General features: G+C 44.6%; 1 protein-coding gene across 1 annotated transcript in view; it reads right to left on the reverse strand.

The window, feature by feature from the left end:
- Positions 1-927: 927 nt before the first annotated feature.
- The window catches only part of LOC143360511 (uncharacterized), a 65,287-nt gene continuing 52,553 nt past the window's right edge, over positions 928-13,661 (reverse strand). Inside the window, exon 2 of the mRNA XM_076799446.1 lies at positions 928-4,577. Within this exon, the coding sequence (XP_076655561.1) occupies positions 3,632-4,577 (946 nt within the window). The 3' untranslated portion in view covers positions 928-3,631. The remainder of the gene's footprint in view (positions 4,578-13,661) is intronic.

The raw sequence follows: 13,661 nt of genomic DNA on the forward strand, positions 1-13,661 counted from the left end.
TGTATGATCACCACAACGATAGAAAAATTTCTTTCATTGACTGAGAAACATTTTTGTGCAAGCTTTAACTGTCTCTCGTACTGTGCAAATTTATAAATGCTACAAATGCGTAACTGTCTACAGAATATTAATACATCTTTAAAAAATGGAATTTATATTGGTATTGTCAATTTTGCAGTGCCCCGATTTTTAAGATTTTCATCTCGGGGTATTTGTGTATTTATTTTTTTGTTTAAAATCGTGTTCAAATACTTCCTGCACTCGCTGTAGATTTTCAGATAGGATCTCTCCACACCTAGAAATTTGTTAATCAACGGAACAAATCAAGGTGAGTTCCTATGATCGTTGTACACCGATTTCTGTTTGCAGCTAGAAGATTAAACAGTCCTTTCGGGAATAATAAATGCCCTGAGCGCGTCGGGTTAATGGAGACGTGTATCCCAGCAAGGAAGACGTTCTTCCGTGTCATTTTCAAGTTACGTACGGTCAATTACCGAAAAATGTGGGCCCCGGGCCCCGGGGCCCAGGGCACGCCGCTTGATATCATCGAAAAACCGTCCTAACGGGTTACAAGCGGTTCTCAATTCATTTTCAGCGAGGCAGGTCTTCTGGAACTCTGCGCATTCTTAATTCTACGATCAAAAATACAAAACCGATATCCACAGAATTCGAAAAATACCGCTGACACAAAATATCGCCCGATCATTCAATAATGCGATCGTATCGGCTCGAGATGAATGACGTTAATCTGATCGTTTCACAGGATCGGTCACCGAGAAAAACATAATTGCCGATCGCTCGGTAATTCCGACGTGTAATTGCTCCAGCTACACGGCAATCGGTTAATTGGATCGCGGGATTAATTGGATCGCACTTTGCCGAACTGCGGGCCGGCAAACGCGAGGAACACGCAGACGGATGCTCGTTGTAGAAAGTACTATAAATACTTTTATTCGCTACACTGAATGCCATGGTTCGATACAATTGAGCTTTCCTCCTATAACGTGTGTATACATATATATATATAATATATAAGAATATAAAAAATGCTGCTCTCGCGGTATGCAAAATTTAGCGGGTAGAAAAAAGAGAAAAGAACCAGTAGAAATCCTTGCGCGGCGGCTATACGTGTAGAAAAGGCATGTACATCCTGTCGAGAAGTTATATTGTCCAGTCTTTCTTAAGAATTCGCTCGTGAACGATCGCTCCGATGGAGAGGCCGGGATCATTACTCTTCCGCGCGCATAACTATGACATAGCCAGCGCCCATCTCGACCCATCTTGTCTCGTATCTCGTCTCATCTCGTTCCCGTCTCGGTTCACGTTTCGGAGGGACCGTTGGCAACGCGCGATCTTGAAACGGTACATCGCACGATAGAAAAGTATCTGTTGAACTTATAAAAATATATTGTACAAGTTAAACGTAGCGACCGGAGGCGACAGTCGACAACCAGGTCCAAGGTCGAACGAAGGTCGAACGTCGCCTCCTTCCCCGAAACCTAACACCGAGCACAGTATTCCCTCTGTACATGATCGTCGATTCATCGAGCATCCAAACGGGAATCGGATCGGTGCAATTTTTTTTTTAAGCAATTCTTTAGATCAAGACAATTCCTGAGTGTACCGAGCTTGAATTATTTTTCCAATGTTTGTTAACGCTCCATCAAAAGCTTATTGAACTCTTGACTTTGTGAGCAGACTTTTGTGCAGTTATGCTCGTTGAAATTACTCGTACGATACTAGCATCTTTTTTTGTTCAGACAGTGGCTCTCATCGGTAAAAATAACGACGACATTTTAGGTTCAACACTGAACCTACCAAGCACAAAACATATAAAAGTGAAACATCTTATAGAAGGGAAAAGATTGAATTTACAAGTTAAAGTTTAAACGATTTTCATTATAATATGTACTTAAATGAAGAAGTCAATTCAGTAATTTCCTATGAAAACGTTTTTATAATTTCAATAATTGTGAATTGTAATAATTGTCGAGTTTAGTTAAACTTTGAACGATTTTCATTGTAATATGTACTTAAATGAATAAGTCAGTAATTTCCTGTGAAAACGTTTTTATAATTTCAATAATTGTGAAATAGAAAACCGGACACTTTGACCGTGGTAGGTTTAGTGTTAAATATAATGCGACTGGCCCTGTGCAGTCAGAAGATCATGTTAGTATTAAATTGATAGAATCTACTCTTACGATTACTGTTGGTCTTATGATAAAATAGATTGAATATCAAAAACCTGGAAATATTTGATACATTTAAAAATACTGTTATATCGTTTGCAGCACTTTCATCTTGTAAATAATTCAGACAAGCTTTAATTTACATAAAAATCCGCGATCAAGTAATAACAGAGTTTTTCTGTTCTAAGGAAAATTACTAATTCCATATATGAATCGCCATTTGTAAAATCATTTTTATATCAAATATAAGCACTCGAGTGGCAGGTCTGAGGCGCCACTAAAAATTGCTATGCCATTATTCAAAATATCGTTTGCATTGTTATATCTGTTAGCATCTAAAATAAAATTTAAAAAATCGTATGAAAATATTCTAGGTGGGGAGAAATATTTCGAGTCAAAATTACTAATTCCATATATGAATCGCCACATCTAAAATCATTTTTATATCAAATATAAGCTCTCGAGTGGCAGGTCTGAGGCGCCACTAAAAATTGCTATGCCCTTCTTCAAAATATCGTTTGCATTGTAAAATCTGTTTGTATCCAAAATAAAATGAAAAAAACCGTATGGAAATATCCTAAGGCTTAACGATCATTGTACTTGCCTAACAAACTCTACATTCATTCTATTTTGACGTTAGTGCTCCTATAGTTACGGGTAGACTGCGGATTTTATGCGTTTACATGAAAAATGAGTGAAGCATAAAACGCCAGAAAGACGAGAGGAATTGAATTAAATGAATTCAATTTAATTGAATAAAGGCCGACATATAAACGTAGTAAAATAATAAAATGGCAAAACAAATTGTCGTTTGGTTTCAGTAATTCGGTGGAGGAGATGTTTATTTTGCACAAAGATCCGCAGTCTATGGGCTTCCTAGCCAAATTGCATTGCACAAATCCGACCCAACTTGCAATGAAAAAATCAAGTTCTAAAAATCGTGCACACACCGAGGGAACACCGTATCGCGAAACCCGGCGCAGTCTCTGCAAAATCCCTTAATCTATCCGTAATTTAAGTTCTCCTTGTCGAGAGAGAGTATCCGGCGACCTAAGACTATAACCTCCTAACAACTGTAAAACGGAAGTGGAGCGGCTTGCAGCAGGATGAGCCTCGAAGCGAGGACGACGACTAACCGAGAGATCGTAGTCTCTGTTTTTCTCTCTCCCTGTCACGCTCTCTTTCTCTCTTTCTCTCTCTCTCTCTCTCTCTCTCTCTCTCTCTCGCGCGCTTACACCCTCTCTCATGCACTCTTTCTCTCTTTCTCTCTTTTGCTTCGTCTATCTATCTCTCCGTTTCTCCGAAAGGATTCCGATCGTGTTGACGGCCATAGTCCGGCCATGTCGATACTACTTAGGCTAACAGAGAGTTCACGGGTCTGTTCACACGTGTGGGACTCGATCGCGCACATGTGTTCACAGTACGACGGTGGGTTGCGATTAAGGTAAAAGGGGATGATAGTAGACGGGCTTGCGGCTCTTCTCCATCACGTAGAACGCTTTCGGTTTCCCGTTCCCGGAGAAGTTCTTGTGGATGCTCGTGGACCCGGATTTGCTGGTGATCGGCGCGTAGTAGGACATGGCCGCCTTCTTCCGGTGCTTCTTCACCTTGGCGGTGTTCCTCGAGCCGTGAAGCTCGTTGGTCAGGTGGATCCTGTGAATGCCGGAATCGCTCAACCTGTACGTCTTGTTCCCTTCCCTTGCGATACTCTTCTTCGCTGTCTCGCCGGTCTTGTCCTCAAGATCGGGATAGCTGAGTCGCTTATCGTTGTTTCGAACATGTTTCGCTGCGGGCTGTTTCGGACGGACGGTGATTCTATTGTTGTCCGCGCTGAAGTATCTCTTGTTCTCCGGCGCGACTTCGTGGCCAGTTTTCGTCGAGACACCTTTCAGGCCATCCTCGTGGAAAGTCTTGGATCCCTGGTGCTTCTTCAGCTGCGTCTGGAGTCTCTTCTTCTCGTTCATCTTCTTCACCACAGGCAAGTTCCAGTGATAAATTTTTGCCGGTTTCCCGTTTCCTTGGAATCCTACAGGGAAGCTGGGCCCGGTCTTCGTGATCTTCTCGTCTTTCAGAGATTTATGGGGTTTCGTGATGGTGTAGTACGGAGGACTAGCTGGGAGCTTGACGATGTACACGTGGCTGTCCCGGTGACCGTGACGACGACTGTACGGTTGATGGATTCGTGTCTGCGAGCTTAACCCAGGCGGCTCCGGACCCGCCAATCGTTTCTTATGGTGACCATCGGGGATCTGGAGCGGAGCCAGGCCCAGACGGTTCAGGATCGCCGCGTTGCTGGTGTGAACCGTCTCGAAACTCGAGGCGGATTGCTCGACGCCGATCGAAGCCACCACCGGCAGCAACAATGGGAGCGTGTAGCTGAGTAATCTGAAACAGAGAACGAACGTGGAATGTTAGTGGAGGCGACTGTTACGCTGCGCAGTCGGTTGGCAACCCGTTCTTTTTTTATGTGGACATTATTTCGGGGTTTAATTAGTTAGCTGGAGTATTATGAAGTCAAAAATATATACAGGGTGTTTCACCTAACTCGAGCGTCAGACGAAAACATTAGTTGGTTCAGGAGGACAAATATTATGATAGGGCAAAAAGTTTGTTCAAGGTTAAATTTTTTGAGATTTCAAGGTCATCAAGGTTTTTTTTAAATGAAACGATATATTTTTATTGTCGCTATATGATAGCCGAGGTCAAGACGAATCCAACGACCTGTAATATTATGACCTTCACGTGACCTTCATTTGATTCAAAAAATATAACCTTGAACAAATTTTTTTGCCTATCATAATATTTGCCCCTCTGAACCAACTAATGTTTTCCTCTGACATTTTTTTCTATCATAAAATACAAGCGAGATATTGTAGATGCTCGAGTTAGGTGAAACACCCTGTATATTAATATTTCACAAATCAAGGTGAGGTTTTTATATCGAAATCTGAGAAAAGGGAATACTGATCAATTTTTGTTGCAAACATTTCTTCGCCAGACAATCGGAAATATTTTTAAAATTGTTCCAATAGTGTTAAGTGGTCCGGAAAGTGACTTTTTCTGGCCAAGATTAAAAATACATTTGTACCGATTTATTATCGCCAAAATGCCATTAATGTAACCGACACAAATAGAATAAAAAATATCCAAAACGGTAACTGACAATTTCAGAAATCTGAAATTGTACAAATCTGTTCCTTAAAATTTGTATAAATTTACAAGTAGCAAATAGTGGCGCTTGAAATTCGCATGTTGCTCTTCATAATTGTCTAAGCTCTGTATACTGAGAGTCTTCGGGACTGTTCAAATCAAAGACAGATATACGCAGGGTCTCTGGAGTGATGCTCCGGCAATAATTACACGCGACTGATTAAAACCGAGAGCCGCCTGCTCCGAGAGAGAGAGATGTTTATTACCAAGGAACAGAGCCAGACTTGTTGGATCATGCTCTCGAGTATATCAAATTTGATTACGATTATTAGTCCGAGGATGCTTATACTAAACAAGAATTTTCGAAGTTGGTTGTAAGAAACACAAGTTAAATAACATATTTCCTGTTTTAACTATATTCTTGAATCCTTGTAATAAAGGCACATTCAATGCATAGTTAACAGTATGATTATGTTTAGGACTATTCACTCCTTTATTTATGAATTTTTGGAAACATATTTTTGAAGGCACGCTTTGTAGACATGCCAGTCTTATCATTGATCCTAATGCAACAGCTGACCATTTGATTTTGACGTCCTGGGTCAAAATGGACCCAGGTGTCGGTGGGTTAAATAGTAATTTTCTTTAAACCTACCAAGATTTAGAAGCAACTAATACATGTTGTCTTAAAAAAATAACCAGATCGAATTTATTTGGATTTTCTACTGTTCGTGTTATAATAAATACTCTACTAAATATATGTATTTAATCTTTATAATTTCAATAATTGTAGAATAGAAAATCTGGAACCGGCCATTTTGACCGGCGGTGGTAGGTTTAGTGTTAAGTAAATATACGTGGAAGAATTTCAGAGGAAGTGTGAATATTATGGAAGTTTTCCCACTGATTATGATATTAAAGAATTGATGTAGAACAAGATTTTGAAGAAGACACTGATTCTCCAAACTTCAATTAAGACACTGTAACGTCTGACGCACAGTGCTGTCAGCATAGCGATGTTTCCTATAAAAGAAGTCTTCACAAAAATGTCCTGTCTTCTGTAATCTTGAGGAACCGACACCTCTGCAGCTATTCATCGCGATTGGAAAGAGGAGAAAGAAGAGAACAAAGTGACGAAACTCGGAGGGAAGTATCCTCTCGCGGACAGAGAACGAAGCGAGCGAAACCACCTGGTGGCTCGTAAAGCAGACAGCGTAGCTCAAAGAAACGCGGCAAAGAAAAATATCATTGACCGTAAAAGTGACGACTCTGCCAACGAGACGACTGGGAATTTTACGAGCGGAGCAGGGCCGGGACAAAAACCGCCTTGTGATTCTCGCGCGGATGTTCCTCGCGGTGAGGTTCCGAGCTGATTTGAACCGATGCGACGGTTTAGGAATCATTTGCTCCTGGACACGACGCATCCTTTACTCGTCCGCACGGTCTTCCCGTCGGTTCGTTACGTAAATGCCCTCGACGAACGATAAATCACCTGTTCTCCCGGTTAATTACCCGGTGCGGCCCCGAACCTTCGCTAATTATTCGCGGATCGTTTTTCCACCTTTTTTCTGTTTTTTCTTTCTTCCCTCCAGGTGACGCCTCATGCATAATGCCGCGGAACGTGAGTTCCATTCCATTAACAGCGTCCCGGCCGTTAATTCCCGGTTTCGATGAAAAAGCACGGAACACTGTGGAGAGCTCCCGACGCGATTATTCGCTCTTCGAGGAGCCGGGGAAAAAAGCAATACGGCGAATCTCTAGCTGGCACACCGTTACGTCGTTACGTTCATATTAAATGGAACGCCATATTTACACAGCGCGTACCACCGCCATAACCTGTAAACGCCGTGTTATTATTTCGGACGACGACATCGTCGCCGCGACTCATGTTTTATTCAATGACTATCGACGGCGAATCCGTCAGACTTCATGCGTTATTCTGGTCCAGCAGGCCCGAAATAATCCCACTATATCAAACGATCAATTCGGCTTTATTCGTCCGCCGAACGGAAATCGGGGAATCCTGTGAAACGCTTATAGATTACCTCCATTTTCCAAATTCGGACTTTTCCTCTGTCCAAAAAATTTGGAAAAATTATGCAATACATGTCTTGATGTTTACGATACGTCAGAATTATTTCAGAATTTTCGCACGCGATTTAACTGACAAAATGAGAGGGATAAGCAGAATAGTTCCTGTAATTAACTCTGAAAAATGAAAATTGTTCCGGATCCTACAATTTTGAACCTATAAATTTATGGGCATTGCTAAAATGTATAGTGAGGCCCTTGTGCAAAAGATTTTACAATTTAACGGAGAAAAAATTTCTAAATTAATTGAAACGTCTTCTGGAACTCCTTGCCCTCCTACAACATTAAATATTTATGGCTGTTTAACCAACAGTGAAAATACAAGAATCCAATCAATATTCTTTTATTCCTAGGGAATTATGGAGGACCAAAGAAGGCGTAGTAAAAATCAGAATGGCTAGATGAACGAAAAGAATCGAATGAAAATCAAACGATTAAGTGGAGGATGTCTAACGAGTACGAGTGGATGATTTTAATTAAAATCAGATGGGAGAGTCCTGTGAGTCATAAGAGTCACGGGCCGGAAGGATGTTCTGCGTATGGGATATGTACGAGTGGAATAATTAAATATCCGTTCCGAAGCGTCCACGTTTCGGAGAAAGACGAGTTTTCGACGATGAGCAAAGCGGTCCTGGAACGTCCGTCACGCAATGCACATAAATTAATACGCCAGCCGGGCGTCTCCCTCGTTGCAAAATTATTCCTCCGTCCGTCCGTCGAGTCTCTTCGCGTGGTTGTGCGGGACGGCGTGCGTGTCGGACGGAAAAAATAAGAAGGGAGATTCACGAGGTCCGAGAGCCGGAGAATGAAAACGACGGTCAGGAGTAATGATACTCGGCGAGCATTTCGTAGCGAGCCTCCTGGACAGGCGACATGAAACTGCGAAACCCAACGCTGAACAAAAATAAAACTTCCGAAGTATGCTTACAAGACTTCGCAGTCGGATAGAAAAAATATACAATGCCGTGAGACAGAAAAATTCTGGAATACGTACCATGGTAGCTGTAATACGTCAGAATTATTTCAGAATTTTCGCACGCGATTTAACCGACAAAATTAGAGGAATAGATAACCCGAATTATTCCTGTAATTAATTCTGGAAAATAAAAAATGCTTCAGATCCTACAATTCTCAACCAAAAAATTTGAAAAAATTATGCAATACACATGTTGCTGTTTACGATGCGTCAGAATTATTTTAGAATTTTCGCACGCGATGTAACTGACAAAATGAGAGGAATAAGTAACCCCAATTGTTCCTCTAATTAACTCTGAAAAATCGAAAACGCTCCAGATCCTACAATTCCCAACCAAAAAATTTGAAAAAATTATGCAATACACATGTTGCTGTTTACGATGCGTCAGAATTATTTTAGAATTTTCGAATGTGAAGAATCTGTCTGGTGAGGATACGAAATTAAAACTCGCAACATGTTTCCTCACAGCTATCGGGTCCATCGCAGGTTCAAGGGCACTTTCGCCCTTTTTCTGCGGCTGCACTCTTCGTTAAAAAAAAAAATGCTTATCCGACTCCGAAGATTCGATCGAATCTCTCTCTCTCCGGCAGCAGGCCACAATGGCTCATTCACGCGAGTTCCCCGGAATTTCTTGCCGCTATTAGTCGTATCTGCGCGGATCATCGGCGCAACAAAACCGCGTCGACAACGCACACGATACACATAGAGTGGCAACGTGTGCTGTCGTCCTGAATGAACTCATTGTCCCGGAGACCTTGTTGCGGCGATTTACGCCGCGATTGTTCCTGAACGGGCTTGAAAATCTCACGCGGCACCAGAGTGGAAGAAAAGAATCGCACTCGCCCGGTTTAAATGTCAACGACAGCGAGCGTCGCACACCATAAATAGGAAGAAGCGACACGTCCTCCCATCGTGCCGGCAACTAACAGTAAGTGGACGTAAATGTTCCCGGGATCCGGGCACCGTAAACTGGCGCGCACAACAGATTGTTACTCTTGCAGAAAATTATGCAGTACAAAAATTTATTTCGAAAAAATAGTTCTCAATTGGACAAACTCTAGAGCGATGAAATTTCAGAGCTCCGGAAGCTATTTATGTAAATGCGAGGGCATAGAAGCCACGCCTATTCAGGTTAGGTCACGCCTATTCAGGCTAGACTGCGCCTATGCAAACTAGACCATTCAAGCTATACCACGCTTATCCAGGCTAGACCACGCCTATTCAAGCTAGACCACGCCTATTCTAGCTAGACCACGCCACTTCAGGCTAGACTGCGCCTATTTAAACTAGACCATGTCTATTCAAACTAGAGCACGCCTACTCAAGCTAGACCACGCCTGTTTATGTGAGACCAGGTCTATTTGGACCAGTCCACGCCTATTCTACGCCTATTTAAATCAGACCATTACTCAGACCGTAAATCAGACCACGCCTATCCAAAGCAGGCCGCATCTACTTAACTCAAGCCACACCTACTTAAAAGAGGATACACCTAATTGAGTCAGACCACGCCCAGATGGATGAAACCATGCCTGTTTAGGTCAGACAGCATCTATTTAGATCTAATTACGCTTTTTCTTATAATGTCACGAATACTGTACAAAGAGACAGCCAAATGGACAATCTTCTGTCATCACATCGTGAATAAATGTTACCAGTGTTGTTTCAACAGATTCTGTTTTCGCTTTGCTCCAAACCGACGTGGTCTGCAGACTTTTTAATTTTGAGCGGTGCACATGGTGGTTCTAAGGCACTTTGAGAGTGTTGACTGTACAATGGGGGTACACAACCTCTAGAATGGCGGTCTAAGTGTTCGACGCGGCTCTCGCCGGACAACTCCCCGCAAAAAGGGCTCGCGATTACGATTCCGGATAGAAGAGGTAAGCGAAAGACGATGGCCGTGCGCCTATCGGTAGTCCATTACCGCTCGGACGTATTCGTCGAAAGCACACGATTGGCAGGTTAGAAGAACGCGGAAGAAGAAGGCTCGGGGAACAGCAACGCGGGACGAGGCTGCGACCCGAAGGGGGCGAGGCGAACCAAGATAGAAAAGAAAACGAAGACAGAGACAGAGAGAGAGAGAGAGAGAGAGAGAGAGAGAGAGAGAGTGCGTTGGATGAAGAAGAAGTAGAAGAAGAAGACGAAGAAGGAGAATAGGCAGCAGAGAGGTGGAAACAGAGAGTAATAGGCAGAGCAGCGCGAGGGGAACGGAGAGAGCACGTGCGTGTGCATACGAGTACGCGTGAGAAAGACTACTGACGGTCTCGAAGACGCGTCAGCAACGCACCGGGAGACAAGGGGCAACGTCGTCGCACCGATGGAATGAAAGATGAAAGGGGCTAGCTACGTTGGCGTGTTGCGGTGAGCCGAGATTAATCTCGGTGATCATCGTCGGACGGATCAACGTTTTGCGGGGCTATCCTGCTCGGGCTCTCGCTTTAACCTGATCTAATGACTTGTGCTCTGTCAGACGGTTTAACGCGATTCCGATCTCGCGTGCGCGCTGCCCTCCAGTCTTCTGGACACCGAGTATCCGCGCACCTTGATCGGAACGCGAGAACGCGAGAGAGATCGCCGCGCCTCGCCAGAGATATTTCAATTATCGATGATGGAAAACCGTAAGACGATACGCCGAGATTTTTCGGAGCTGTCGGTGGTCGAGAATCGAACCGTTTCACTGCGGGGACCATCGCTGGAAACAGGATACACCTGCACAGTTTCAAAGACGGAGTATCGTTCTCCACGAAACCTCAAGCATTTCCAATTCCGTCCGCTTCCCCTAGAATTGAATTGGAGAGATAGCTTGAATTATACAGGAAGGTCTCCTCGAGTCCTCCGGCGGTTCTAGTTTCATCTTTTGCCTGCACTTCACTTTGATAATTGAAGGGAGTGTACGTTAAACAAGTCATAATGGAAAGCCTCGTCCAGCCGTGGAAGAATCCTGACTTATAGTATTTAATAATTGAAGGAGAGATGGTCTACCGGCTAATAACATGGTATTCGTGTCTACAAGCAATGCTAGCTTCCTGCTCCTACGCAATCTTCGCTCCACGGAAAACCAGAAAGAATAATACTCCGAGCGAGTTATGCTTCAATAACGTCCTCGAACATTTCCAATCTCTCTTCCCCTCCGTTTACAAATTGAATGGCGGGGGGGGGGGGGAGCAACCTGGAAAAAGTCAGACCGAAATCATTTCCTAGGGCTATCCCCGCAGAACCCGCGACGTGTCCATCACGCGAGACACCAGGCAACTTGTTAGCCCGTTGACGAGCAGGTCCAGCCAACGCGGATCCTTTCGTCGTATCTGTTGCGTTCTCGGTAATTTGCCTCGATAATTACCGGCCCATCGTTCCGCAAACCGATCGTGCGCAACGTGTAGCACACTGCGTTCCCTTCTTACCGAATGTAAATTTAATAACTCGTCCCGGGTAGGAAGAAGAAGCGAAGGAAGGCGGCGACGATTGATTCAATAACGCGTCCACGGTGCCCCCTAACCGTTGCAAAGCGGCGCGGCGTGTTGGAGCGCGATCGCCTCACGGTTAGCGTCGCGTTCTCGAGCCACTTCTCACTGCAAATTGGTTACGATCACGTGAAAGCTTAAACGAGGGAATAACACGGACGCAAGGTGGTTCGTTCCACCGTGAGGTGAAACAGCGAGTCTCGTCTCGTCTCGTCTCGTCGAGGGCGAGAGGAACAGGTTGGTCCGACGAGACGTCGGTGGTTGGCCGCGGGGTTGTAATGGCCCGCGAAGTCTGTAATTTCTGTCCTGGTCGAGTTAACATTCGACCAAAGCCGCTGGGAGAGAGAGACAGCGGGGAGGGAGCGGGAAAAACCACCCAGGCCACTCAGGGCGAGATTCCCGACGTGACTCATCCGAGATGTGCGATTTAACAGGTTGACGCATCCTCTTCGGGCATATTCCGACGTCTTTAGAGACTCCAGGCTCTCCGGTAGCTAGTCAGTGCGTCATTCGAGCAACGGGCTCGAGAATCATGCTATTTTAATAGACATCATGTTATTTTTCACCGAGACGCCTCGCAAGCAAATATTGACGAGCTTACCTAGTCCACCTAATTCCATCCAAAATGGTTTTACGGAACACTTCACCGTCAGATTATACTTCTTCTTACGTCACATTATACTCGGCAGGTCTGACGCCGAAGGTGTATAAACGCTAGATACGAAAACAGGGTAACCACATCTTGTCGGCATAGACTAATAAGCTAATAGACTACCGGTCGGTAAGCGTCGGGGGCAGAAAGTCGGTAAATAGGCTACCGGCCGGTAAAGTGTTAATACGAATCATGTCTAGGTCCATAAGCTCGAGTAGCGACGTCCAAAATGGACGAGTGTGAACAACAATAATTACAGTCCAAATATTTAGCCTACTGTCTGCATAGAAATTCTAGGCAATGTTTAGGCGCCACAGACCCGAGCTTGTCCTCTCAGGAGACAAGGGCTATGGCGCCCGGCCTAGAGCATGCTGGCAGACGAAGGACATTGACTACAATGCGTCGGAAGATCCGGGTAATTCGCATGCAAATATGCAGCGTCCCGCGTCCCGCGTCCCCTTGTCCACCGGACGCTTTGCCTAATTGCGTTCGGTAACGAGCATCCTTCGGCTAACTAAACAGCGGTCGCATCGACAGAAGCCGCTTTACCGAAGTCATCTCTATCCAACGGCGCGATCTAACGATTTCCATTTCCACGGGGGAAGGAAACCTTTGTCATAGATCCCTGGCGAGAGATTTCTCGCGAGTGTCTTCCTCCGGGCGAATATGCGCGCGTGAGGACGTTGGACGACGTATTCCCACAAACTATAAGCTGGCATTCCAGATGCATCGGGCTTTGAAGGAGACATTTTTCCGCGATAAGGTTCCTGTTTTTCTTCGACCTGAAGGGCAACGCCATACAGCAGTAGAATTCGCTCGCCCTCGTACATTCTCGAATATCTCCGGTTGTCAGGCTATAAAATTAATGCGTTGAGCAGCGGCGGTGGCGCGATTATGGTCGTCGGAGGAAGAAGACCGAGGAGCTGACGCATAATCCGCGGGGAATTCCACGGGAGAAACATGAAACAGATTTCAGGCGGCGATTCGGCGCGCCGTGTATCAAAATGGAAATGGCCTGGCAACGGGAGCTTTCACGGTCAAAGATGCTAACCTAGGAGCATGAGGAGAGCTCGTGGAGTCCTAGCGTTAATCCCGAGATGCTCGCTGGAGATCATTCTAGGTCGACTCTCGAGACGCCG

This window comes from Halictus rubicundus, chromosome 1 (assembly GCF_050948215.1).
Source record: "Halictus rubicundus isolate RS-2024b chromosome 1, iyHalRubi1_principal, whole genome shotgun sequence".
Lineage (NCBI taxonomy): Eukaryota > Metazoa > Arthropoda > Insecta > Hymenoptera > Halictidae > Halictus > Halictus rubicundus.